The sequence below is a fragment of the Pimephales promelas genome, chromosome 5, assembly GCF_988280905.1.
Source record: "Pimephales promelas chromosome 5, fPimPro1.hap1.1, whole genome shotgun sequence".
Taxonomy (NCBI): domain Eukaryota; kingdom Metazoa; phylum Chordata; class Actinopteri; order Cypriniformes; family Leuciscidae; genus Pimephales; species Pimephales promelas.
This window is the reverse complement of record NC_142773.1, coordinates 11,669,540-11,695,382: the sequence shown is the minus strand read 5'-3', so window position 1 is coordinate 11,695,382 and position 25,843 is coordinate 11,669,540. Positions and strand designations below refer to the sequence as shown.

At 38.3% G+C, this 25,843-nt stretch overlaps 2 protein-coding genes across 2 annotated transcripts in view; both read right to left on the bottom strand.

Annotated features, from left to right (window-relative positions):
• LOC148981390 (uncharacterized) overlaps positions 1-25,843 on the bottom strand; it is a 208,363-nt gene that overhangs the window by 176,130 nt on the left and 6,390 nt on the right. The gene's annotated exons all lie outside the window — the stretch shown is intronic.
• mier1b (mesoderm induction early response 1b, transcriptional regulator) lies at positions 4,282-25,042 on the bottom strand. The gene is made up of 13 exons (XM_089130966.1): positions 24,958-25,042; positions 23,929-23,953; positions 23,714-23,814; positions 19,386-19,577; positions 16,418-16,541; positions 16,261-16,325; positions 16,099-16,171; positions 14,325-14,476; positions 14,123-14,204; positions 13,002-13,096; positions 12,609-12,736; positions 6,563-6,690; positions 4,282-6,405 (listed from the first exon to the last, which is right to left on the bottom strand). The coding sequence occupies exons 1-13, from the start codon at positions 24,964-24,966 to the stop codon at positions 6,113-6,115; spliced, it is 1,467 nt and encodes a 488-aa protein (XP_088987092.1). The 5' UTR covers positions 24,967-25,042; the 3' UTR covers positions 4,282-6,112.

The following is a 25,843-nucleotide window of genomic DNA, read 5'->3' as shown; positions in this document are numbered from 1 at the left end:
TGCCTGGAAACTCGCTGAAGAGGGACACCGGCCCGTAAAAAGCTGAGGTTCGACCACGGAGAAGGTTTGGTGGCACGCTGGAGTCACTGGAACATGGAGCGAGCCGCGATGCCATGCCCACCTCGGGACTCGATCGCGAAGCCACAGCTGAAGCGGTCTCATATGAAGCAATCCGAGCGGCGTTGCCGTGGCTGCGGATGCCATATGCCCCAGGAGCCTCTGAAAGTTTCAGTGGAACCGCACTCTTGCCCTCGAACAGTCGAAGACAAGTCAGCAGTGAGTGCGCGTGCTCATTCGTGAGCCGCGCGGACATGGCGACCGAGTCTATCTCCATGCCGAGAAAAGAGATCCTCTGCATGGGGCAAAGTTTGCTCTTCTCCCGGTTGACCCGAAGGCCCAGACGGGCTAGGTGCCGGAGCACCAGGTCTCTGTGTTCGCAAAGCTGTTCTCGAGAGTGTGTCAGTATCAGCCAATCGTCGAGATAAATCAGGATGCGAACCCCGTGTTCGCGAAGGGAAACAAGGGCTGCCACGACGATCTTCGTGAAGACGCGAGGTGACAGAGCTAACCCGAAAGGGAGAACCGTGTACTGATGTCTGGCCTCGAGGCAAACCGAGAACGGTCTGTGTCGAGGCAATATGGAGACATGAAAGTACGCGTCCTTCAGGTCGATCGCTGCAAACCAATCCTGAGGTCGAACGCATTCGAAAATGCGTTTGGCTGTGAGCATTTTGAACGGTAGTCGATGGAGAGTACGGTTCAAAATGCGCAGATCCAGGATCGGTCGTAACCCACCGGTCTTCTTGGGGACAGTGAAGTATGGGCTGTAAACCCGGACCTCACCTCGGCTGGAGGGACCAACTCGATTGCACCCTTCGCCAGCAGGGTCGCAATCTCCGCTCTCATGACCGGGGCATAGCCACCGACCACCGTGGAGCGAACTGGAGGAGGAGACCTCGCGAACTGAGTCGCATAGCCGAATCTGATCGTTCTGATGACGCAGCGGGACAGGTCGAGGAGCTCTAGCCAGGCTCCCAGGAACTGAACCAGCGGAGTCATGCAAACCACAGACGTCCCCCCGGAGGGGCAGCGGTACAGGGAGACCGGCATGCACACAGGAGTTACCCTGTGCGGATGCCCAGTCGAGCCCCGTTCCCCGACAGAAGAGACCAGGGAAGGACCAGCGTTCCACGGGGGTCTGTTCTGCCGGGGGTCTGGCGATAGAGGGGGAGGGGAGTGGTGTAGTCGAGGGACGACACATGCTCCCATCCGCACCCTCAGAGACAGAGAGGAATGAGCGGGGCGACCCACTGGACGTCGTGCACACTCATTCCAGTCTGTGTGCTCAATGATAGTGTCAGTTTTTCTTCAACCAGCTCAAGGCGCTAGCTAGAACAAAAGATTCTCCACCGGCCCTCCACCGGGGGAAGGAGGGGCCCTGCTACCGCCTCCTGAGAAAAACCATGACACTATCACTGAGAAGCCCGTCTCAGGAACATCGCTTCGCCTGGCGTTAGCGGGGCACGCGGCCTGAGGGGCTGAGACGCTACCTGTGGCCTCCTCCACGACGCGAACCGGCTGAAGGCTGCTGCCGGGGCCGCGTGGGAGGGAAGGGAGCCACAGGGGGGCGTCCTCGGCGGCGAGCGGGCGGAGGCGTCTGAGCCGACGGCTGGGTGGAGGCAGCAGCTGGCCGTCGGGGCAGAAGTGTAAACCCACCTCCGTCTGCTCCTAGGCGGTCGAGAAGTGCTGGGCAAAGTCCTGGACCGCACCGCCGAAACATTTAGATGATGCTCTTGGACCACAGCGGTGGGCATAACCTGACCAAGGGAGCGAGCGGCTGCTTCCGTCGCCCGTTTGAGAGCAAGGTAGGCGGCAGGCTCGCAGCTCGCTTGGTCCGTCCCCTCCTCGTGCACATTCCTGAGCAGCTAGCAGGTGCTCATCATATGCAGGGCGGAGGCTGCCTGTCCCGCCGCTCTACAGGATCGCGCCGCCATAGACGACGAGAACCCATAGGCTTTGGATGGGCATCTGGGAGCACCGCGGGAGGACGCGCCCTGCGGACGCAGCTGCATCGCAACAGAGCGCTCCACCGGGGGAGTCCCAGCGTACCCACAGGCAACCGCGTCGCCGAGGGGAGGAAAGGCGGCAAAACTGAAGCACGCTCTCTGGGCTTTTTTTTTTTTTACCCAAGTGCGTGTCAGTTCCGCATGCAACTCGGGGAAAAAGGAAATTGGGGTTGGCCGTGGCCGTAAGGCGGCAGCGTTACCCAAAAACCAATTATCCTGCCACGAGAGATCAAGACAGGGCGGAGTTCCACCCCCACCCGATGCTCACAGAGGCCCGAGATAGCATGGCCGTCATCGCGGGATCAGACACGGCGACGTTGACGCTCCCGAGGGAGACAACGCGGCCGCATCCTCACTTCCTGAGGAGTCAAGCCCGCCTTGTGATGCTGCGATCGTCATCGCATCATCCTCTGGAGCGCTGAACGAAACAGACGGTACCTGCAAAGAGGCAGATGTCTGAAGCGATACAGCGCTCACTGGCTCTAACACTGGAGCGGTGGGTGTGGCCCGAGGAACTAGCGTCGGGGGTTGTGCCACACATTCACCGTCATATCACCCTATCCGTGCGTCGAAGAGCTTCTATTTTAAGAAGCAGAACGAGTAACGGACACGGGGACTCTCACTTTATCAGATCATTGAGTCTAGATCACAGTGTAGAGATGCTCATGTTCCCATTCAGAAGGAACATGAGTCATCCACGAACGCTGCTACTGCATGCTGAAAGCCCAGGCACACAGAGCAGCGATCGCGACCATCAGAAAATGACATGAAACGATCGCACCCAGAAGAACACAGGCGAGTCGTCTTTAAAAAGACGTGCCGCGTGCAGCTCTTTCACTTAGAGAGGAGGAAATTCACTCTTTCAGCGCTGAGGCGACCAGGGAGAAGCGCAAAGTCTTGCAGACCACTGCTCAGATCACAGGCAACGCAGTCTCGCTGGGTACCGCCGTCACACCAACACTGAAGAGGACGCTCGTCTCGAAGAGTCTTGAATCAGTGAGAATGGCTTGAGGAGTGAAGAAATCTCTTGGCTCCGAAGCGAAAACATACTGCGGTTGCGTTCACTTCCTCCTTTTATACCCACTGCGTGGGGCAGAGATACGCTATGCAAATTCCGCAGCCCCAAGGCATTTTTATGCCATTGGCTCGTTTTTAAATACTCGAAGAGGATTGGCTTTCTATGCGAAACCCCCATTCTCCGTCACTTCTGACGTAACTCGAAGTGACTACGAAAGGGAACCTTAATTTCTTTTCGACTGAAGAAAGAAAGACGTCGTGGACATCTTGGATGACATGGGGGTGAGTAAATTATCAGCAAAAGTTTTTTTAAAAGTGAACTCTTTTAAGCTGGACTGTGATGCTATTTTCTTTTGGAAACAAATTTTGTTGCATGATTTTCTTATCACTGCAAAGCTGCTTTGAAACAATCTTTATTGTAAAAAGCGCTATATAATTAAATGTGACTTGTCATACACTAATGTTTGATATCATTTGAAATGTCTCAGTGTGACTGGTACAATGGTTTCATCCACACTATAACAGTATACTTTCATAACAAAAAGGTTATGTTGGTCAACCTTTTTGAATATTATTACCACTCTGCTCATCAGACTGGTGAGTTTATGACAGATATTTCAAACTTAAAGAATTAGTGAAGGAAAATTCTGTCATCATTTGCTCACCCTCAAGTTGCTTCGAGCCCGTGTGAATTTCTTTCGTCTGCTGAACACAAAAGAAGATATTTTGAAGAATGATGGTAAACAAACAGTTAATGGACCCCATTGAAAAAATACTATGGAAGTCAATGGGGCTTAACTGTTTGGTTACCGTAATTCTTCAAAATATCTTCTTTTGTGTTCAGCAGAAGAAAGAAACTCACACGGGTTCGAAGCAACTTGAGGGCGAGTAATTGATGAGAAGTGAACTATTCCTTTAATTTAAGCTCTTTTAAAAATTTTATTCAGATGAAATAACAAAATCTGTTTTCTTTTGTTACTTCTGTTCTAATTTAATTAGAGCCAAACTGAAAAAAGGGTTTTGCATAGAAGTACTAAAGCTGATGTAGTATTTCCATTGCTCAGTAAATTCACAATAACATATATATTAGATATATGGCAGTGGATGAACTTAAGTCTGTTCATCGATTTAAATAAACACTTCTTTACACTACTCCAAAATTATCATTAGTGATAAACCAGTGTGGATTCCAAAACCATTGGCATTTACGATGTATTTAATGCATAACATCTGATCAGAACGACTGCATACAGTATATCGCACTCTAGACCATTTAAAATAAGATTAATGCTACAGTCACATACATGAAGCAAAGAGAACTCTTCAAATGGTGACAAACAACACAAATGACAATAAATAAGCCAATGAAGATGACCAGAGGAAATATAGCACCATGATTTTTTAAGTGTAAATGAACATTCTCCACAGAACGAAGTGTAAAAGCGAACTTTTTTCTAGAAGCTGAGCGCATGTTTATATAGGAGTGCAATATTAAAGTGAATTCCTGTCAACAAAATACTCAAATAGTATATTTAAATGTAGTTATGGACATATGTGGCCGTGAGATCCAGTTTCATAAATTAAAAATATTGCAATAAACATGGCTCTAGGGAAGTAAAGCTTGTTAAATCCAACTGACCCACAAAGTAAAAAAATAAAAACATTGTTTTTGGTGAAGGACATTCCATTAATTCCTCTGGGCTATTTTATTAATTTGGAATAAATATTTGCATTGATTTGAATTATTCAACTATTAATTCTGACCGCTTTTAAAACTGTTTAAGCAGAAACATGTTACTTACATTTACCGTTATTGGTTGTTCTATTATAGTCCGTTGGCTACAAATGACATAATCATCCAGTTTCATTAATTGCAAGAATTTGAGTTCTCACAAACCGCTTCTGAATATCATGTACAAAATACACACACACACAAAAAAAAAAAATTCTAAAGATGGATTTGCAGTGTGAATATCAAAACATGTGCAAGAAATCTATTTGAACCTACACATGACAAGAGCCTCTTTTACCACCTCTTTTACAAAGAGAAATGCCCACGTCAATAACATGCCCTCTAATCATTTTTAATTTCCAAAAGATATAAATTATATTTTGATCTAAGAAAACAAAGCCCATTTTAGAGCTGTAACATTTTCAAAAATTCTTATTACATTAAAGTGAACATGTGTACATAGAAATGTATTTGTATTTTACGGTTGTATTAATTATTATTATTTTTTTTTCTTGTCTTCATCTTTATTTCTGGCAGTTGTAGTTTTAAATCAATTATTGTGTTCAGACTGGGTGATATTTTTCCTCAATGTATTACAGTAATCTATGATAAATTAATGAGAATGACTAAAACATTAGATACCTTTAGGTATGAAGCTAAATAATGGTCCCAAAAATGGGCTTCATTTCCTTTACACTATTAAAAAACACCAACAAAAAACAAAACAATGAAAAGTAAACAGATTCACTCAGTTAATAGAAAATACAACTAACAAACCAATTTTCTGGATGCTTTACAAACACAAAGCTTAGAAGGAGTGATTCCATTGGCTTATTTATTTTGACTACATTTGTGGGGAGCTCGCAGTGTGCCTCCGCTAACACAAACCAGCTGAGCAGTGAAACATTAGTATATAATGTAAACCAAAACGCAACTTGATTTGCCTGGAGACATACTGGCCCCGCCCTAAACACAAGAGACCACGCCCACCAGCATTCATCCTCATGTGGTACGTATAATGGCTTATACAGCATATTCACCCATTGTCAAATGTCTCAATAAAAAATATAAATATCTTGTTGATAAAAAAATATCAGAAAAATTCCATTACATATAGAATATACATTTCTCTGTAAAATGGTTTCTTGAAAAAGGAGCATTAATCAGCTGTGGTTGGGTTTGGAGGGTGGTGTTTTTGGAGCAGCTCAGCTTTGGGTATAGGGTGGATAGGCTGAGAGGTGTCACAGCCCTGACCCATCTCCACAGTTTAAGATTTTGGCCTGACCTTTGGTCTTTTTCAGTCTTCTTTTACCCTGGAAGGGTCCGTCTCAACCTGGGCCAGTGACTCTGATTCTGTCCGGCACTTTTTTGTTGGTCTGTCTAGGCTCTGGCAGTCATGTTGGTGATTCACTGAGCCATTTCTGTCCGAGTTATAAGTGTCTGTGAGGTTACAGCCGTTGGAGTCCAGATGATCTGCGAGTAGACTGTGTTTAGATGCTCCGTTTGACTGAACAGATTCACTCTTCGGCTCATTTACACTACTCATCAACATCTGTGTGGCGACTGCACTGGAGCTGTGACTGGTGAGTCCTGAATTGAGAACCACAGAGACGGGCTTTAACGCATAGTTGTAACAAACGATTCAAACACACCACATACAAATTTATTCCAACCTGATTTCTACAAAATATCCTGAAAGAGGCACCAAAGCTTTTCAATTAAGTGTGTAAAAAAAACACTACCGTACCGTTGTGACCGCTAGTCTCCTCTCGCTCTGATTGGCTGGTGCTGCTGCTGGAGGCAGCAGGAAGAGGTGTTGCTGCTCGACTGGAGGCAGTGCTTTCCGTTTCATCTAGAAGTCTGTCCATGTAATCCCTACCCCCAAAAAACACAAACACACCTTATTTTGAGAAACAACAGACACAAAAATGACTCTTACTTTCAAGAGTGTTAAATCTTGGGTTCACTCTTTACAAAAACCGTTCACAGTTCAGAATTAAATTGATAGGATTGCATTATATATATTATATAAATTATATTAGTTTGAACTACCAGCAATTTTTTCCCCCAGCAATGAATATTTAGAGCTCTAGTCACAGAACAAACAATTAAGTTTGATTTATTGTATTTGTAACACCATTTCCCAGAATTACTTTAGTAAACCTTTAGGGGGAAAAAATCTAATTAAAAGGAAATTGCTTTACATTGATATAGTAATCCAAATAAATTAATCTAAACCACATTTATAATGGGTAACTTTTAACAGTGAGCAATTACATTTTCAAAGTAACCTTCTAACCCTGACTGTAGCGGAGCGCGGGGTACAACATAACGCGGGGCTCGTGGTAACACAACTTGTTTTAAATACTTCCACACATGCCAGCATGACGACACTTGGTGTATTTACTAGTTGCCATTTAAACACTATAGAACAAATTGCGCCAAAATTCAGAAATCTTTGCAAGATATCATTGAACATTTATTTAACCATAGCAAAAGTACATTTCTTACTTGAGTTAATTTTTCATCTCTATTTTTGTGTTTATTTAAAATTAGACAATTCAATATTATTTCAATCTCCAATCTGTTGTTTAATTGTTGATATAGTTCTTTAATGCATCGCTAGCAGAAGACGCTAGCAGGGTTTAAACCCCAGTTGTGCAGATGGGGCATCACACTGCGTTACAATGTTCCCCTATTAGAAATATGCTATTATATTCTATACTTTTATGAATTCTATTGAGCAAGCATGAGAAACATGTAAATAAAGACTAAGAGTCAATGTTCAGAAATGGTTAATTATTATTTTGTTTCGAACTATGCTGTATAGCTGTGTTTTCCAGTGTGTTTGTTTTAAATTATTAAAAATGCCATTATTGTATATGAAAAAGTTAATAATTGTATTTTATCAAGAAAAATATTTTGGTTTGACTTGTATATTTTTTTATTAGATAAGATAGCATTTTAAGCTGTCATATAGTTTGTTAAAATGTGCCCCTCACATGTTACAATGTACCCCACCTATGGCACATGTTGTCACATTTCAACATTTCTTTCAGGGTAAATCAAGAAAAAAGTATACACTGTATTAATAAAACAAAACCACATAATTGTACGAGATACGTGGGAAATTAATGTGGGAAAAAAATACTCTAAATAGATTTGCCACAAACTGAGAAAGTCCCCTGTGAGATTCAATGTCAGTTAACACAACGTTAACACAGACATAACACAGCATTCAGTCAGTTCGTGAGTGTGCGTGGTGGTCGATATAAAGAAAAAAAATATCTTCGTGATTAGGGACACGGTGTAACTACTAGCAGGGCTGCCCTTAAGCCACGTCATATCACAACTATCTTTCCAGAGTTAATTTTAGGTTTTAATAAAATTATCATGCCATGAAAGAAAGCAGGAGATGCGTTTGTGGGAATAATCTGGAAAATAAAGACCTATAGGCTTAAGCCTAATTATTAAGTTAGAGCTCTGAGGAAATGCTGATGCAAAACAGTCCCCAAAACTGTCATTTAGGCCCATATGAAGTTGTAATCCTGTTGCCTTAATTGTGGGTTTTTTCTTAGAAAAAATAATTTATTCTTGGCTCATTGTTTTTAATGCAGATAATTATTCTACTCTGTATTACAGTATTTACTGCTGTAAAAAAAAAAAAAAACGATGCAGCAATTTTATTTTATGTAAGACAACATGTTTTCAAAAAAGGAGCTTTACAACCTTACCAGAGCTAATGATAATATTAGTAAATTTTAGCACGTTTTAAGCCCCTTCGTCAACTTTAATCATCTAAACGTAAATTTCCAACAACAAAAATGTGGCTAGTAAAAGTGCTGCATGGCTAGTAATTTTGGAAAACCACTAGCCAAATTGGTTAGTGAGCAAAAAAGTTAATGTCAAGCCCTGCTTGCATGTACAGTATACACTCACCTAAAAGATTATTAGGAACACCATACAAATACTGTGTTTGACACCCTTTCACCTTCAGAACTGCCTTAATTCTATGTGGCATTGATTCAACAAGGTGCTGAGAGCATTCTTTAGAAATGTTGGCCCATATTGATAGGATAGCATCTTGCAGTTGATGGAGATTTGTGGGTAGCTGTTATACATTAAAACGTTAACAATTCTGTTTCGCGACACATGCTCATTATTAACAGCAGTTTTTAAGTATCTTGTAACGTTAGTTCACACTGAAAACAAATCCAGTCTTTTGTAGATTGAGGTGGGGAAGCGCTTGAAAACTATGTATTAGCCCTATGTTTAACGTTAAGTGTGAATTACATAATCTGTACGTTGCTTGTTCTTAACACTGAATATCATGTCGTCATATTTGTGTCAAGTTTTTGTTTTATGACAGTTAATTTCAAACATTGTGCTTAAAGCTAATCTATAAATCCATCTGTCTTCTAGTTCAGTTTACATTTGCGTGAGCATACAGGTACTTTAGCTTGTAATCAGTCTTTATCAATTCATACTGCATGTTATTATAAATGATGTACTATTTATCTGTCTGCATTTTATTAATATGAATCTGTATTTTCTGTTCACATTATAAATACCATTAATAAATAATGGGTAAAACAAATTCTAAACCTGTAGACCTTTGTACACCAGGTTCAATTTAAGGTGCCTTATTACTCACTTTACTCTTTTACAAACCCAATTCCATAAAAGTTGGGACACTGTACAAATTGTGAATAAAAACAGAATACAATGATGTGGAAGTTTCAAATTTCAATATTATATTTAGAATACAACATAGATGACATATCAAATGTTGAAAGTGAGACATTTTGAATTGCCATGCCAAATATTGGCTCCTTTTGGATTTCATGAGAGCTACAAATTCCAAAAAAGTTGGGACAGGTAGCAATAAGAGGCCAGAAAAGTTAAATGTACATATAAGGAATAGCTGGAGGACCAATTTGCAACTTATTAGGTCAATTGGCAACATGATTGGGTATAAAAAGAGCCTCTCAGAGTGGCAAGTGTCTCTCAGAAGTCAAGATGGGCAGAGGATCACCAATTCCCCCAATGCTGAGGCAAAAAATAGTGGAGCAATATCAGAAAGGAGTTTCTCAGAGAAAAATTGCAAAGAGTTTGAAGTTATCATCATCTACAGTGCATAATATCATCCAAAGATTCAGAGAATCTGGAACAATCTCTGTGCATAAGGGTCAAGGCCGGAAAACCATACTGAATGCCCGTGATCTTCGGGCCCTTAGACGGCACTGCATCACACACAGGAATGCTACTGTAATGGAAATCACAACATGGGCTCAAGAATACTTCCAGAAAACATTATCAGTGAACACAATCCACCGTGCCATTCACCGTTGCCGGCTAAAACTCTATAGGTCAAAAAAGAAGCCATATCTAAACGGGAACCAGAAGCGCAGGCGTTTTCTCTGGGCCAAGGCTCATTTAAAGTGGACTCTAGCAAAGTGGAAAACTGTTCTGTGGTCAGACGAAAACTGGGACGCCATGTCATCCGGACTAAAGAGGACAAGGACAACCCAAGTTGTTATTAGCGCTCAGTTCAGAAGCCTGCATCTCTGATGGTATGGGGTTGCATGAGTGCGTGTGGCATGGGCAGCTTACACATCTGGAAAGGCACCATCAATGCTGAAAGGTATATCCAAGTTCTAGAACAACATATGCTCCCATCCAGACATCGTCTCTGTCAGGGAAGACCTTGTATCTTCCAACAAGACAATGCCAAACCACATACTGCATCAATTACAACATCATGGCTGCGTAGAAGAAGGATCCGGGTACTGAAATGGCCAGCCTGCAGTCCAGATCTTTCACCCATAGAAAACATTTGGCGCATCATAAAGAGGAAGATGCAACAAAGAAGACCTAAGACAGTTGAGCAGCTAGAAGCCTTTATTAGACAAGAATAGGACAACATTCCTATTCCTAAACTTGAGCAACTTGTCTCCTCAGTCCCCAGACGTTTGCAGACTGTTATTAAAAGAAGAGGGGATGCCACACAGTGGTAAAAATGGCCTTGTCCCAACTTTTTTGAGATATGTTGATGCCATGAAATTTAAAATCAACTTATTTTTCCCTTAAAATTATGCATTTTCTCAGTTTAAACATTTGATATGTCATCTATGTTGTAATCTAAATATAATATTGAAATTTGAAACTTCCACATCATTGCATTCTGTTTTTATTCACAATTTGTACAGTGTCCCAACTTTTATGGAATTGGGTTTGTAAATAAAATTATATAAAATGTATTTAATCAGATTAAATGTATATTTATACTGTTTCAGGCCTCCAGGTGAACATTGCACAAGGTTTTGTGGATATTAACTTGTAATATTAATTTAAATAATCCTAAAATGAAGGATGTGAATATTAATAATTTTACAATTTGACACCCGTGCTTTATAGTCAGCTCTCAGCTTAATCAAATTTAATGGTCATCTCAATTATTTTGACTATATTTACAGCCCTTAACCATTTAAATTGTATTGCATTACTGAATTTTGGCCTCAACTGACAAATATTTTTTCAAATCATTTTCAAATCACATCCCGCTGCCCTGTATCTTGCTCTCTCATTGGTCATCGCCGATGTAGGTTTCAGTCAGAAAAACATTCACACACCAGGATTTTGAATCTGCGATTCTCTCAGATTGCGTCTTTGATCACTCACACTGTGTGATTGTCACTCACGTGAACAAGCACCGATTTGCCTATGATTTGGGGCATTTGTCTGTGATCTCGCAAAACCTGTTGGTGAGCGAAAATCAGGCCTAAAATTGTTCAGTGTGAACGATTGCGTAACTGTTTCTCTACTCAAGATGCCTTCTTTCTTCCGATCTCTGGTTTCCTTTGTCTTCAAGGTACTGGAAAAAGTTGTGTTGTGCCAACAAAAGGTTAAGCCTTTCCAGTATCACAGCATTGAATCTGCTCTGTTGGGAGTCTTAAATGATATTTTTGTTACTACTGATGTTGGTGACTGTGATTTTAGTTCTCTTGGACATATCTGCAGCCTTCGATACTGTCGATCACACATTGCTCCCATCTAGACTAGAATCCCATGTGGGGCTAAAAGATTCAGTTCTTAATTGGTTTATCAATAGAATGAACTCTTAATACTTCCTCACAGGTTCACGTTTTTAAAGTTAGTGTAGAGAGAACTTAAGAGTTCCGTTAAACCGGTGTCGTGTTAACGGCCCCAAAGTTAATAACTAATGATCGTTGTGACGGAAGTGAATCAATCAAAGCTAACTTTAATTGGAAAATAACATTGATAAAATGCGTTGATTATCTGAAAACACCGGCAAACGTGTGTTAGAGTTCATGTTAGCGATCTCCACCGTGATATTTTGCTCAAATGAAAGTGTAATACAGCCAGTCTGTCTTCTTCACAAGGTTGTTTGCACTGCTTGCCAGTTGGTATGGCTCCATCATACCTCACGGACCTATTGACTGTTCATCAACCACCTAGAGCTTTTAGGTCTGTGAACCTAGGCCTTCTGGTGGCTCCGAGAACAAAACTTAAGACTAGAGAAGACAGGGCTTTCTCTAGTGCCGCTCCAAGACTCTGGAACAGCCTATCACCAGGACACCTAACCCCAGCTGCTCCCGACGAGCTGGATGGCGCCTTGCATGGCTGACACCGCCGTCGGTGTATGAATGTGTGTGTGAATGGGTGAATGTGAGGCAATATGTAAAGCGCTTTGGTGGCCATTAGGTCTATGAAAGCGCTATATAAATGCAGTCCATTTACCAAGACTGGAAAAATGTGTTAGAGATACTTACGTTACTCCTGGATGAAGGTTGTATTTCCTTTTCCCAAGCCTAGTTTGTTGCGCAAAGAAATCATACCGCTCTGACTTCTTCCACATGTAATAAAAAGCCACACAATCTCCGACAGACCGAGTTCTGACCTGAAATTGGATAAGGTTTGCTAAACACAAGGTTTAAATTGCCACACCTAGTGGCCTATATACTTATTTAGCAAAGATAATGGCTAGACACATTTAAGAGCCCCACAGGTATTATATTTTTAGTTTTTTAACATTCATAAGCATTGAAATGTCAATATGGGAATCTGAAGGTGGCCAATATGGATTGACATTCCTTAAGTGCAAATTAACTGATTTGCAGATTGGAACAAACTTGTTATTATGAATGCCATAAAATGAGCACTACCTTGTTGGCCTGGATAAAATGAAAGTCTTTTCCGTAAGCTTTTAATCCTTGTTCAAAATTCCTGCATTCTTCCTCTGACCAAACAGATAGTTCCTCTGTAAGAAAGATTTAAACAAAGCAATACATGTAAGATTCAGGCAGTCATTGGATTAAACCTTTAATTGTGAATGATTTTTTTGTTTTGTATGGAACATATTCAGATTCTTTTAAAAGAAAATACATATTTTATACTTATACACAATTTGTGTGCATTTCAAAATTCTGAGATTGAAATAATTCATTACAGAATGAATCGATTAAAATAAAATTTAAAAAATACAGTTTATTAATATTACATATTGAATTTTTTGCATGACAGTCCTTATAACAGCACAGTCCTCATACACCTTAATTAAATCAGTGACTATTTCAGTGATCTTTCAACAGATATCCACATAAATCAAGTTTATACTGCTAATCAAACGCAAACGCAAGCTTTGTGTTTGCTTGAGCTCGGCATATATTTCGGCCCCCGCATATTTAAATAATTAAATTAATATAAATGTTCGATTAGTCGACAAATGGCTTAAATGAACGACTACTAGTTGACTAGAAAAATCTTTAGTTGGGGGAGCCCTAGTTAAATCTGATTTTGTTGCATAGAACTGAATGAAGAATAACATATTTACAGTTTGATATTAACCTATTGATATTTAGTATTATTTTAATATATTTTCAGTCCAATTTTGTTGTGTTACTTTAAATAAAAGTGTGGTTATTTTATTTCATTGGGTTGTACTTTTTAAATTCCGATTCAGTCAAATTATGGAATTTAATTTTTATTAAAAGTCTAATAATAATACTACAATCATACAAAAAAGTAATTTAAAATGAGAAATTAATAATTATTTTTTTTTAAAAGTCATTTTAGCTTCAGTTTTTGGCCAAGTGCGCCCAGAATTTTCATATCCGTGCATCCCTACCAGAAATCATTTTCTAGAGCCACAGCGGTTAAGCACCATAAACATTGTCAGCGTGAACGGAAAGCACAAATCAAGTCTGTTGAAATGCAGAACATTTTGTACTGCTTTAAACATCAGATGAAAGACAAAGATGGCATTTAACAGCTTTGTAAGGCTCACCTCTGGCTGCTTTAACGTTAAATCTTAATCTTCGTAAAGCTTCGTCTGTATCAAAATTACATTTCACCAGCTCATATAATGCCTGAGGGGAGAAAACACTATTTGTATTGTGTATCACGTCACAGTTCAGCATTTGATTACAAATAAAATAATTACATTATTATCATTATAATTATTAAATCACAGAGGCGGTCCTTAGTACCTGCTCATTATCTTTGATGTGGGATCCTTCTGGAATAGCATCTACACCCGTCTCCTCTCCCGTCCGTCGACAGGCTTCCGTGAGAAACTCAACCACAGTGTTTTCAGGAAGAATTTCAGGATTCCACAGCAGCTGGTCGTCATTTTCATACACTTTGAATGATAAAGATGTCAAAGATTCAAAGCATATCTCAAGAACATATTAATGTATCCAAAATGCTAACCATTTCCAATTGTCTTGTAATAAAAAGAATGAGTTAAAAAATGACATCATATTATGATAGGTTCAGTGAACATTTTTATAACATGGTCTGTCCGAGTACTTCATTCTGATTGGCTTGAAGGTGTGCATTAAATACACATTAAAACAATATTAATGCGCTTTGTTTAAGCACACACAAATACATCACTCACACAGAGATTGGAGATCGCACTGCGCACTATTTTAAGGATCTAAGCACATTGGTCTAAAGCACACTGCGCAAGTGCACTTTTTCTAGTTCAACGACGGGAAAAATGGTAGACGCGCTCGGCGCATTGTCTGCAAGGGTTGTCTCTATTCTCTTAATGAGTAATGGGTGTGTTTTTGGCGTAACGTGCGCGTTTTTGCCGTAACGTGCAATAAGCCAATCAGAGTCTCATCTACCATTCTCTTTAAAAGCCTGTTGTGCTTGCGCCATGGCAGATTCGCTTTACATGGCCGAATTTGCAACCGGAAAAACTGAACGCTTCTGTAGCGATGAAAGGATCTGCTCATGCGCGAGGTTAAAGCACGCGAGCAGAACATTACTAACGCTCTCTTTAAATAAAATAAAAAATACTTCTAAATACTTGACTTTAGACAACGTTTTTGTTGGTCAATGGCACAGTGTAATTCAGTTGCCTCAAAATAGCAATGGACAAACAATGCTCCTGAACACTTCTCATTTTCAGACCAGGGCACAAATGGGCGCAAATGCATTTGCTATTTAAACAATGTGGCGCAGGACATGAAAACTGAGTCAGGCTGAAACAAGCAAAAAACACCTGCGCCACGCCTGCCACTGCATTTATTTATTTTCAATATATTTGATTAGCTACTGAATTGCTAAATCGTATTACTCAGCAAGCAGATTGTAAATGGTTTTTAAAGTAATTAAACTCAAAGGTTATTCACACATTCATCTCTCTCCCTCTCTTCATAGGATAATTCATTCAAATAAATGTTATAATTCAATTAAATAAATGTAACCTTACCTCACTACTTCATCTCTGTTTCTGATTTAAAACAGACAGAAAGAATGCTAGATCTAACAAGTGGTAGCAGACAAAAATAACCACCATTTTAATCCTTCCAGTCAAATTCAGTGATGCAAACATCAATGGAACCTGTAATTTGTCAATGGAAAATGACAATGGTATAAGTGGCATAATCCACGCCTAGCTGTGCTTTAAATGATTTGAATGTGCTCCGCTTTGCACGGTTCTTTGCCTCCACATTGTTGTCAGTGTTTCCTACAGGATTCATTCAATATTTGGTCCCAACTATTTTTGTAACCCAATTTAATATTTTTTATGTTAATAATTTAAAAAGCAAACATTTGCATAACATGAAATTGCACGTTGTCATGTGAATAAGTCACACATAACAGTTCACAGATATTTTGGAGCAATGATTTTTAATAGACGGTTTCTCACTAACAACTCCTGAAACGTTTCTTTTGTTGTGGTGCAGTACTGTATAATCCTGCCAAACCCATTTTTAATTTTAATATATCAGCATATGTGAAATCTACCTTTCTCACAGTCTTTGTATTTGCACAGTCCAGATGGTGTTTCTGCCTGATACATGGAACCAACCATGATTTCCTGTTAAGAACATATACATTTATCAAATAGTTTCATGGTAAATTACAGACAAAAGCCATAAAGAAAAATATGATAATGAAAGTATTTACTTTCTTCCAGTCTTCAGATGGAATATAGTCATCATCCTCCTCTGACTCTTCATCACCTTCATTATCTAAAAATGTTACGTAAAAACAGTACTTAAGCATAATTCAAAGATAATGTTGATAAACATCAAATCAAATGAGAAGCTTATCTGTCTCTTACTCTGAAAGTAGCCACGGTTCTGTGATCGTATGAGTTCAGCTGTGTTACAGGCTTTTACTGCACAAGCTCGACTCTCAGTGTGGCTCTCATTAGTCATTCTTGTGGATACATTTGCTCCATCCTCCTGAAAAAATCATTAAAACCATAAAAGATAAATGGACTAAAAATGTCGACAAATTATTCTAAATGCTATCCATAATTTTGACACACACATATATATATATATATATATATATATATATATATAAAATCTGGTCTATTGAGAGTCCTTACTTTAGAAATGTCCAGTGAAGGATGGGTATGGCTTTATAACACTTTTTCATGTTAGATACCGATACCATAGCCTTGATTAGCTGCTGATACCGATACACCAGTACTGGTTTATTTTTCATGATCAGTTTAGATACTACACTCTGCTTCATTGTTAATGACGAGAAAAAAGAAAAATAATTGTTCACACCAAGAATGATATCTATAAAAATAACTACAGTATAATGATAAATACATTAGTGTCCACACCAACTCACAATAACGTTCTGTTTATTCTTAACTGTGCACAGCAGTTATATAATAACTTTACATGCTTGAGCTCAAGGCAGATTAAAATTTTTATAGTTGTTTTTGTATTGTACGCGCACTACCAGAGTTCACAGTGAATGTTTGCTTTATTTATGAAGAAACACCCCAACACTGAACCGCTTTTTAACAAGCAACCCTGAAAATCACTTGTGCTGAAATCGACTAATCAGCACTCAATTACAGGGTTAGTTCACCCCAAAAAATTAAATTCGGTCAGTAATTACTCACCCTCATGTTGTTCCAACCCCCTAAGACTTCGGAACACAAATTAAGATATTTTTGATTAAATCTGAGAACTGTCTCACTCCTCCATAGGCTTCTTAAGGGATCAAAACTGGCCGGCCCAAAAGTAATGAAAGAGGTTGTACATCACACGCATCACACACATGACCAGCGTCGGTCAATAGTGAACCTACATGTGACGTGCAACCTAGAAGCTTTACGTAGTTTCACAACGTGAAATCTCAAGGCCCACAGAGAAGGAATAAAGTTGAATAAAGTCGTTATTTTTGTTAGTTTTTTTGTGTACAAAAAGTATTCTCGACGCTTGATAAACTTAAGATTAAAGCCACTGTATAGTAACACCCCATTGTAATCACTCAGACTATTTTAACAATGTCTTTCATAACTTTTGGGCCAGCCAGTTTCGATCCCTTATGGAGGACGCAGCTCTCAGATTTAATCAAAAATATCTTAATTTCTGTTCCGAAGATGAATGAAAGTCTTACAGGGTTGGAACAACATCAGGGTGACTAATTACTGACAGGATTTTCATTTTTGGGTGAACTAATCCTTTAACATAACCATTTAACCATTAACATACCTAATTCCAAGTATAGATCAATAAAGTAATGAATGGACCACAACATGCATACACTGCCTGTTTTTTTCACATCTGTGAAATGAGAAAAATCAACTGAACAGTCTGCTTTTTAACACTTTATCATGTTCAATACCGATACTTTTGAAGACATTTTTTTTTTTAAATATCCAGTTAAACTAGGGTTGGATAAAAGCAATGCAAGTTCCATGTTTAAAAATCTGGTAGTGATCACAAGACATTTTAGACTTCTGCGAGGAACTGTCAGTAAGTTAAGGTTACCAAATCTTCTTCACTCTTAATCAACCATCAGAGTACTCAGGTCTTGGCCCTAAACTCTTAGAATTTCTTCCTTACCATGTGAAATCAGCACCATCAATAGTCCTTTTTTTGACAATATGTTAAAAGATGAAAAAAAGATAAAAGATGACGGTAGAAACATGACGTCACAATATGTCGACCTTGATAGAAGGGGGTGCCCGCGGTTATGAAGATATAAATGTCTCATTCTAAGGTAATAAAAACATTACTGTTTATTAAGTAAGTTCTTTATACACCACTGAAAACATATGTCATATTGCATTTCTGTTAATAGATATTTAAAAGTTTTACACATTGCACCTTTAAGGCCTGTTTCCATTTGTTCATGCATTTTCTCTGATCCGATAGCTATTCAATCATCAAAAAACACCAGGTGTAAATGCCCGGTGTAAAATACGGAATTAAATCCTATCACTTAAAGCACTTCTTGAGGTTGTTTGAGACGTATTCCAAACAAAACTGGACCAGTTTAATTGCATCTGGTTGTTAAAGCCACATAAGTAAATTTTACTCCTTCCAAAATAGTAATAATAAACATGTGAGCATGCTATATAGGCTAGCCAGATATAACAGGCTACTGAAACACACATGACATCCGCCACAGCCGAGTAGCTGAGCATCTCTTCAGCAAGCCGACACACAAATTGCCGCATATGACACTGAAAGTTCGCCATTGCATCCTGAAGCTAAACACAGTGATCTTCATTAAAAGTAGTGAGACCAAATTATTGTACCAGTGCTATAATTTAGTGCCGCTCTCTATCCTATTGTGGCCTTTTATTTTGTAACTAGCTGATAATAATTAAAATGCAGTGCATATCTGTTGCTTTTGTCGAGGTGAACTCTGTTAAATTTGCATACAGTGCCGGGATTGAGGATCAGATTTATATTAATTTTGCAGAAACGTTAATGTGTCTAAGTGTAAAAGGAACTGTTTTAACAAATCAGATGCCAATCCAATCATCAGTTAAAGCACATGAAGTAACCAGATGTGTGAGCAGGCGTTTGAACAGGACTTAAAAATAGCCCAACTTTAACCATTTAAGTTTTTAACTTCTACGACATTTTCAGACTTTGTGTTTTCCAGGGCTGTTAGAACCCAGTTGTAAATCCATGTGGGAACCAATTTTAAGTTCTGGTTGTTTTTGTGGTGTATGCATCTTGGGCTCAACAACAATATTATAACTGACTTAATACTCACATTTAAGTGATATGAATAATTGGGCATAGGTTTCTTATAGGACAGACCTTGCTCTTCTTCAGTTCTCCAGTGCTTCTGCTGCTTTCATCATTATCCATATCCTCTCCTTCATCATCATCATCATCCTCCTCATCTCCATCGGCATCCTCTTCCTCATATTCCTCATCCTCTTCCTCAGGTGATCCACTGCCTGCATAACCATAAAGGCTCAGGAGCTCCTGAATGGGCATTTCTCCTTCCTGTAGTTCACAGAAATCAAGTTCACAGAATGATTATTACCTTTATTTATATAGAACTTTAAGCAATACAATTTCAAATCAGTTTCACAGAAATTAATTGTAAAATAATGATCAATGATGCAAGCTTCATCAAACACGGGACAAATTCTCACGTAAAGCAACATTAGCATCATTGAGTTCAATGTTGATTCAGTTCATTTAAATAACTGTGTAAAGTACATCAGTTACTAAAAGAGTTAAGCCGTAATCAGCTCTACAGAAAAACAATACCATCGTTATTCAGCTCAATTCAATGTTGATTGAATTCAGTTTGTAAAATTTAAACTCAAAATTAAAACGAGATCACAATGTCCATGGATGGGACATTGTGTATGAGTGTATGTGAGTGGAGGTAGTGCTTTGGGTCTGACATACTGTCTTGGGCTGCCAAGTCATGGATCTGTTTTGTTTATAGTTTTTAATTAAAGGGTTAGTTCACCATGAGGGTGAGTAAATACTGACAGAATTTTCATTTTTGGGTGAACTAACCCTTTAAGGATGAAACAATTACCGGTTTGATAAACCAAAATAAAATGTCATTAAAACGGCGTTTGATCAATCTTGAAAACTCATGGTAAATCCTCTCCAGCCAGCGCCAGTCTGGCACAGACACAGCATGCAACGTTGTTTTTTTGACAGTCTTTTCAGTCTTCTTGAGCCCAGAACACACCAAGCTGACACTGACAAACTAGCGCTGATGAAAGCTGACTGTGTTGTCGCCTCTCGTCCGCTCTCATCGGGGTAAAAAGCTGCACTTGAACACACCGCGAGAACTACAGGCGAATGTCAGCTATAATGTGCATTCTGCGCCTGCGTGTAATGAGCCAACTATCTATTTCTGCAGATATATTAGTCTATATTCGTCATTCAAAAAAGGAAAACCAACGCTGCGGGCTGCAGATACACATACCTTAAACAAAGCAGCGCATGCTTACCGTTTTGAATATCAATCCTGCTAAAAGCTTTCTTTATTCCACTCCGCTCATGTTAATATTGAAATATTCGCCAACGAACACTCAGGTAAGATGATGTAACATAACAACAGCCTTCTATCTTTACCGTTTTGACTTCTTTGCTTGCTGTAGGCTAGTGTTTGGCAGGCTTTTATTATCGTGCACTGACTTTCACTAAACTGAACACCAGCCAATCAGAGTTATCTCTTTCCCCGACATCCCGACACCGATTCAATGTCGAATCGGGTGAAACAAAGTGAGAATTACAGGGTATGTCACGATACGATACAATACGATACATGGCTCATGATTCTGATAATATCATCACGATATAGCAATTCAGCAATAATCGATATATTGCTGGATAATCCTTTAATCATACATCATGATATCTAACTATGAAAACAAAATGCCAGTAAAAAAAGTTTAAGGGCAGGTTTTCTCTCTTTATTAAAGTCCAGACTGTTAGAAAACCGCACAAAAAGTTTATTGTATAAATTAAAATATCGATGCCGATTCTCATATTGCACGGAGGAGGAGGATATTGCCCTATCGATATTTAGTCCCACCCCTAGTGAAGATTGATTTATGTTCGCTTAAATTAAAGGGTAACTAAACCCCTGGTCAGAGCCTGACTCCACCCACTAGCAATATTTGAAAAATGCTGAAAAAATGGGCAGACCCCAGCGGGACTAGGGGGCGTGTAACTGAGACCCGCCGTGAGTGACAGCTGCTGTCAGACTCTAAAATAGAGCGAGACTGGAGTGACTCAAGTAGCTGCCTTTGCAACAGAGAGCGGCCATTTGAAGTCGAGGACTTTTCTCCCTCACCTTCACCTTCACCTGAAGTGGATGAGGGTGAATTGTATGTAGACACAGGGCCAAATCCATTCGAGCTGCTGGCTCAAACTGCGGTCTTAACTCCCGCATCGCGACCGGCATCTGATGAGTTATGTCGTCGAGTTGATCTCAATAGCGCACGCTGGCATATATTCATATTGATATTATGCCGCTATATGAAAAAATCCAGCAAAATGCACCGGCTCGTTTGTCGACCCCAGAGGATTAACTTTATCCTAACCATAAATTGTGATTAAAATATCCATGATCACTCACATCAAGACGCCGCTGCGGTGGAGGAGTCCATGCAGGACGAGCAGTGTTTGGCACTGCGTGTGGAGAAGCCCATGTCCACCTCTATTCCGTTACTATCCTGATCACTGTACTAAACACTGATAAATCTATGCTAACTTGAAGCTATCCTAACTGTACTATGCTACTAGCTACACAAAATAATCTAAATTATCTATATAATGCTATGCTAAATAGATGCAACAATACTCTATCCTGGTCGTTTTCAAAAATAATATAAATAACTATATAAATGCTATGCTAACTAGATGCTATTATATGCTATCCTGATCGTTTTCAATACTCATAAATCCAACTCCTGACTCGCTACAGTAGTTTTGACGGAACCAGATGCTTTTATACCAGGGGCTGCCAAGGGCGTGGTGAGCTCGCACCAAGGGTGTGACAGAGTGCGTCTGAGAGTTCGCTACGTCAGCAAGTACCCCTACTGCAGGAGCTTTCCGTTTAACCTGAAGAGGGCAGCACTCAGACGTTTTTACACCATATATTTGAAAATCAAAACACTTTATACTCAATTGTCAAAAAATGTACTCGAATCAATGAACAGCATTTATGAAGCTCCATTCTTACAGATCATTAACTAAAAAAAGTTGTTTTGGTGTTTAGTTACCCTTTAAAAGTTGTTAAATTATTTCAAGCCTTATAAATGTTAAAAATTATAGCTTTCAATTATACTGTAATGCTAAATGCCTATAATTAATGGCTGAAATTGAGCTGAGCATCTTTCATAAAAATATGCCATTAAACAAATATTTAAAATATTATAGGTAACTCTGTCTTTATGTTGTTTCTATGTTAATTTGGAGATTAATTGTGAAATTATTACAATATAAAAATATATGATAAACTTTAATATTAGGTTTTAATACCGATTGATTATAGAAAAAAAATAATTTGTTAATTTTAATCGATTGACAGCACTATATATATATACTATATATATATATATATATATATATATATATATATATTAGTGCTGGGCATCCAAAGTTTGTGTTTACATAAAATATGTGTGTGTACTGTGTATAATTATTTTGTATTTATAAATACATATGCATGTATATATTTAAGAAATATTCGCATGTACTGTATATATATTTATATATAATTTATATTAAACAATTTTTTCTTAAACATATACACACATGCATGTGTGTGCATTTATATATAATGTGTATAATTAAATAATTATACACAGTAAACACAAATATTTTTAAAAAAAAATATCATGTAAACACAAACTTTTATTTTGGATGTGATTAATCTTTGCCCAGCACTAATATAGATTTATACTATTTACTAATTATATATACTGTACATACACCCAAACAGGATATAGAGTGGTGCAGTTAGAACCCAGAAGACTACTTCGTTGCTGGTTCCTTCCTAAATTTCCTATGAGGTTTCATAATGGGGTTTATCAATTTATGTGTAAAATAAAGCCTGTGGTAAACATAACTTTATTATTCTATGATATTCTTTTCTACAACAAATGAATTGTGATCATTTCTGATTTGTGCTCATTTCACAATATTTGACGTTTTCAAAACGTACATTTGACGAACAACGGGGCGGGGTTGGTTTTGGTTCAGTTTGTCAGGTTTTGGTTCAAAATATGTTTGGTTCAAACCTGAACCAAACATACTGTATATTTTTATTCAAAGATCAACAGTCTGTCTTTAGTCTGCCACAAAAAAAACTAAATAAAAAACATTAAAATCATGAACTTAAATGTCATTGTGAGAAAAAAAAAAAAGTGTTACTGATGACAGAGGCTAAATCAGACATTTCAGGCTATAGCCTAACGCTAATAAGCCTTATGCCAAAATTATTATTACAACTAAATTGTCGGTCATTAAATAGGAAAACTAAATAATTCTATAGATGATTTCACTTCAAGTGTAACACAACATCAGACATTAAGGCCTGGCCGAAGTATTTTTTTGCACACAGTGACGCGACCAATGAATCACTCCTTTAATGCTGCGTTTACCTTTGCGAGTTCTTCAATCTCATTGCCAAAGTTAGTGTCTCCCTCTGGCAGCTCCTCATCTTCAGGAGTTTGATCATCATCATAATCAGGCAACAGCATCTCTGTTGACACATCAAAATCCACATTGTCAGACCCAACCAAAACTCATGGCATCAAATCGTGAGTATGTATAAAGACATGTTTTACCATGATAAGAAAAATAATAACAGTCTTACCTGGGCTTGAACTCCCCAGGGAGGGCTAAAAATTCAAAAATCAAAAATAAGACATAAAAAGTTAAAAAGAAGCAAAAAAAAATAAAAATGCTGTAACATTTAGATTAATACATTCTTTTTTGGAGAACAGATATCAGGTTTGATTATGAGGATTATGAGGTTTGTGTTGGAACTGTGTTGGGTAGCTGTTGGATTTCTGATATAAAATCTGGGTCCTGATGTAAAGTCAGTTGTGAACCACTGGACTAAAATAACAGTTTAAAATACAACTTTTTATGCAGACTGTGTGGTTAAATCAGCTGTAAAACTTGCATAAAGTAAAACAGTAAATCATAAAAATGACCACTGAAATCTATTAATTGTAATGATCCATGATCTATTATAAATATCTGTGTGGATGACTATGTATGGCAGCATCCAAGCAGACCTAATTCAGAATAAAATGATGCAATACAGCAGTTTTTTCAGTGATCCATATTATTTTTATTTAGTTTATACACAAACAAAAATGCCTTCTGTTATATTAAACCTTGCAAGCAGGCCAGGGTTAAAACATTCATGATAAAACCAGAGGAATCAGAGATGCTCTGTGAGAATGACTTTGGAAGTTAAGGCTGATGTCTAGCTAATACTTTGTCTAGCCTTCATTAAGAACACTCTTTTAAATGCAAATCTGGATATTGAAATATCTATAACTTCAGTATTTAGCAAAAAAAAAAAATCAACACAATCATCAGTGTTTATGTAATATATCAGATATAATTAGAGTACGGTAATGCATTAGGGTAAGTTGATAATAGAGTAACTTATTTGGCTAACTGAATGCGAGCTAAGTGCTATTAACTTTGTAGAAATACAATTTCAAAGAATTCAACGCGCCTTTCGAATTCTAAATTACCGCACAACCTGATAAGAAATATATACGATTTAATGTAATTTTCAAATCCATTAACAAAATTATTTCTTCGGTTAACTGCTAATAAGCGGTTATTTATTTCTGGAAAATAATTTAAATAATTTCCTTCTTACCTCCGCCATATTTACAGCGATGCTGTGGGTCAGCGGAATGTGGGCGGAGTCAGTGGGAATCCCCGGATGTTCTCTCTCGCTCTCTCTCTCGCTCTCTCTCTCTCTCTCTCTCTCTCTCTCTCTCTCTCTCTCTCTCTCTCTCTCTCTCTCTCTCTCTCTCTTTCTTGGTTCAGTTTTAGGGAAGAAACACCAAAATAATTACATTTAATTTAAGATAATGTACAATATATATATATATATATATATATATATATATATATGAAGAGTTCAGATGCAAAAGCCTCTAAATGCCTTTTGAAATTTTCTTCTAGAATGATAATTTTTATCAAGCTTGTATATTTAAGTTCAGTGATTGCACTTAAATGGCAATGATAATTACCTATTAATTGTTATTTAAGTGAAATTACTGAACTTAAATATACAAGTTTGATAAAAATCATCATTAAAGAAGAAAATTTCAAATGGCATTTAGAGGCTTTTGGATCTGAACTCTTCATATATATATATATATATATATATATATATATGATTTAGGTTTTTTTCCACGTGTTGTTTGAGACTAATGGAAAGTAAACATCCAAAATACAAATGTAAATGTGTATTTTATTGCACTATATCTATTTGCGTCTGTTTATCTATTTTTTGTTTTGTTTTTTCAAAATGAGAAGAAAATTAATTTCCATTTAGCACATACATAGGCCTACATTGGCTAAACTTTGCAGTCTTAATAGCCTAAATATTCTGAAGATTCTTACTATGGTGTTTGTTAATGTTTTTCCTTCTTTTTTTTCTGGCTGTTATTTCCTGATTTATCGAGTCACAAAATGAGAACCAAAACCCCATATGTAAAACCGTTATGCCCTTTTATAGGCTATGTACATAATTA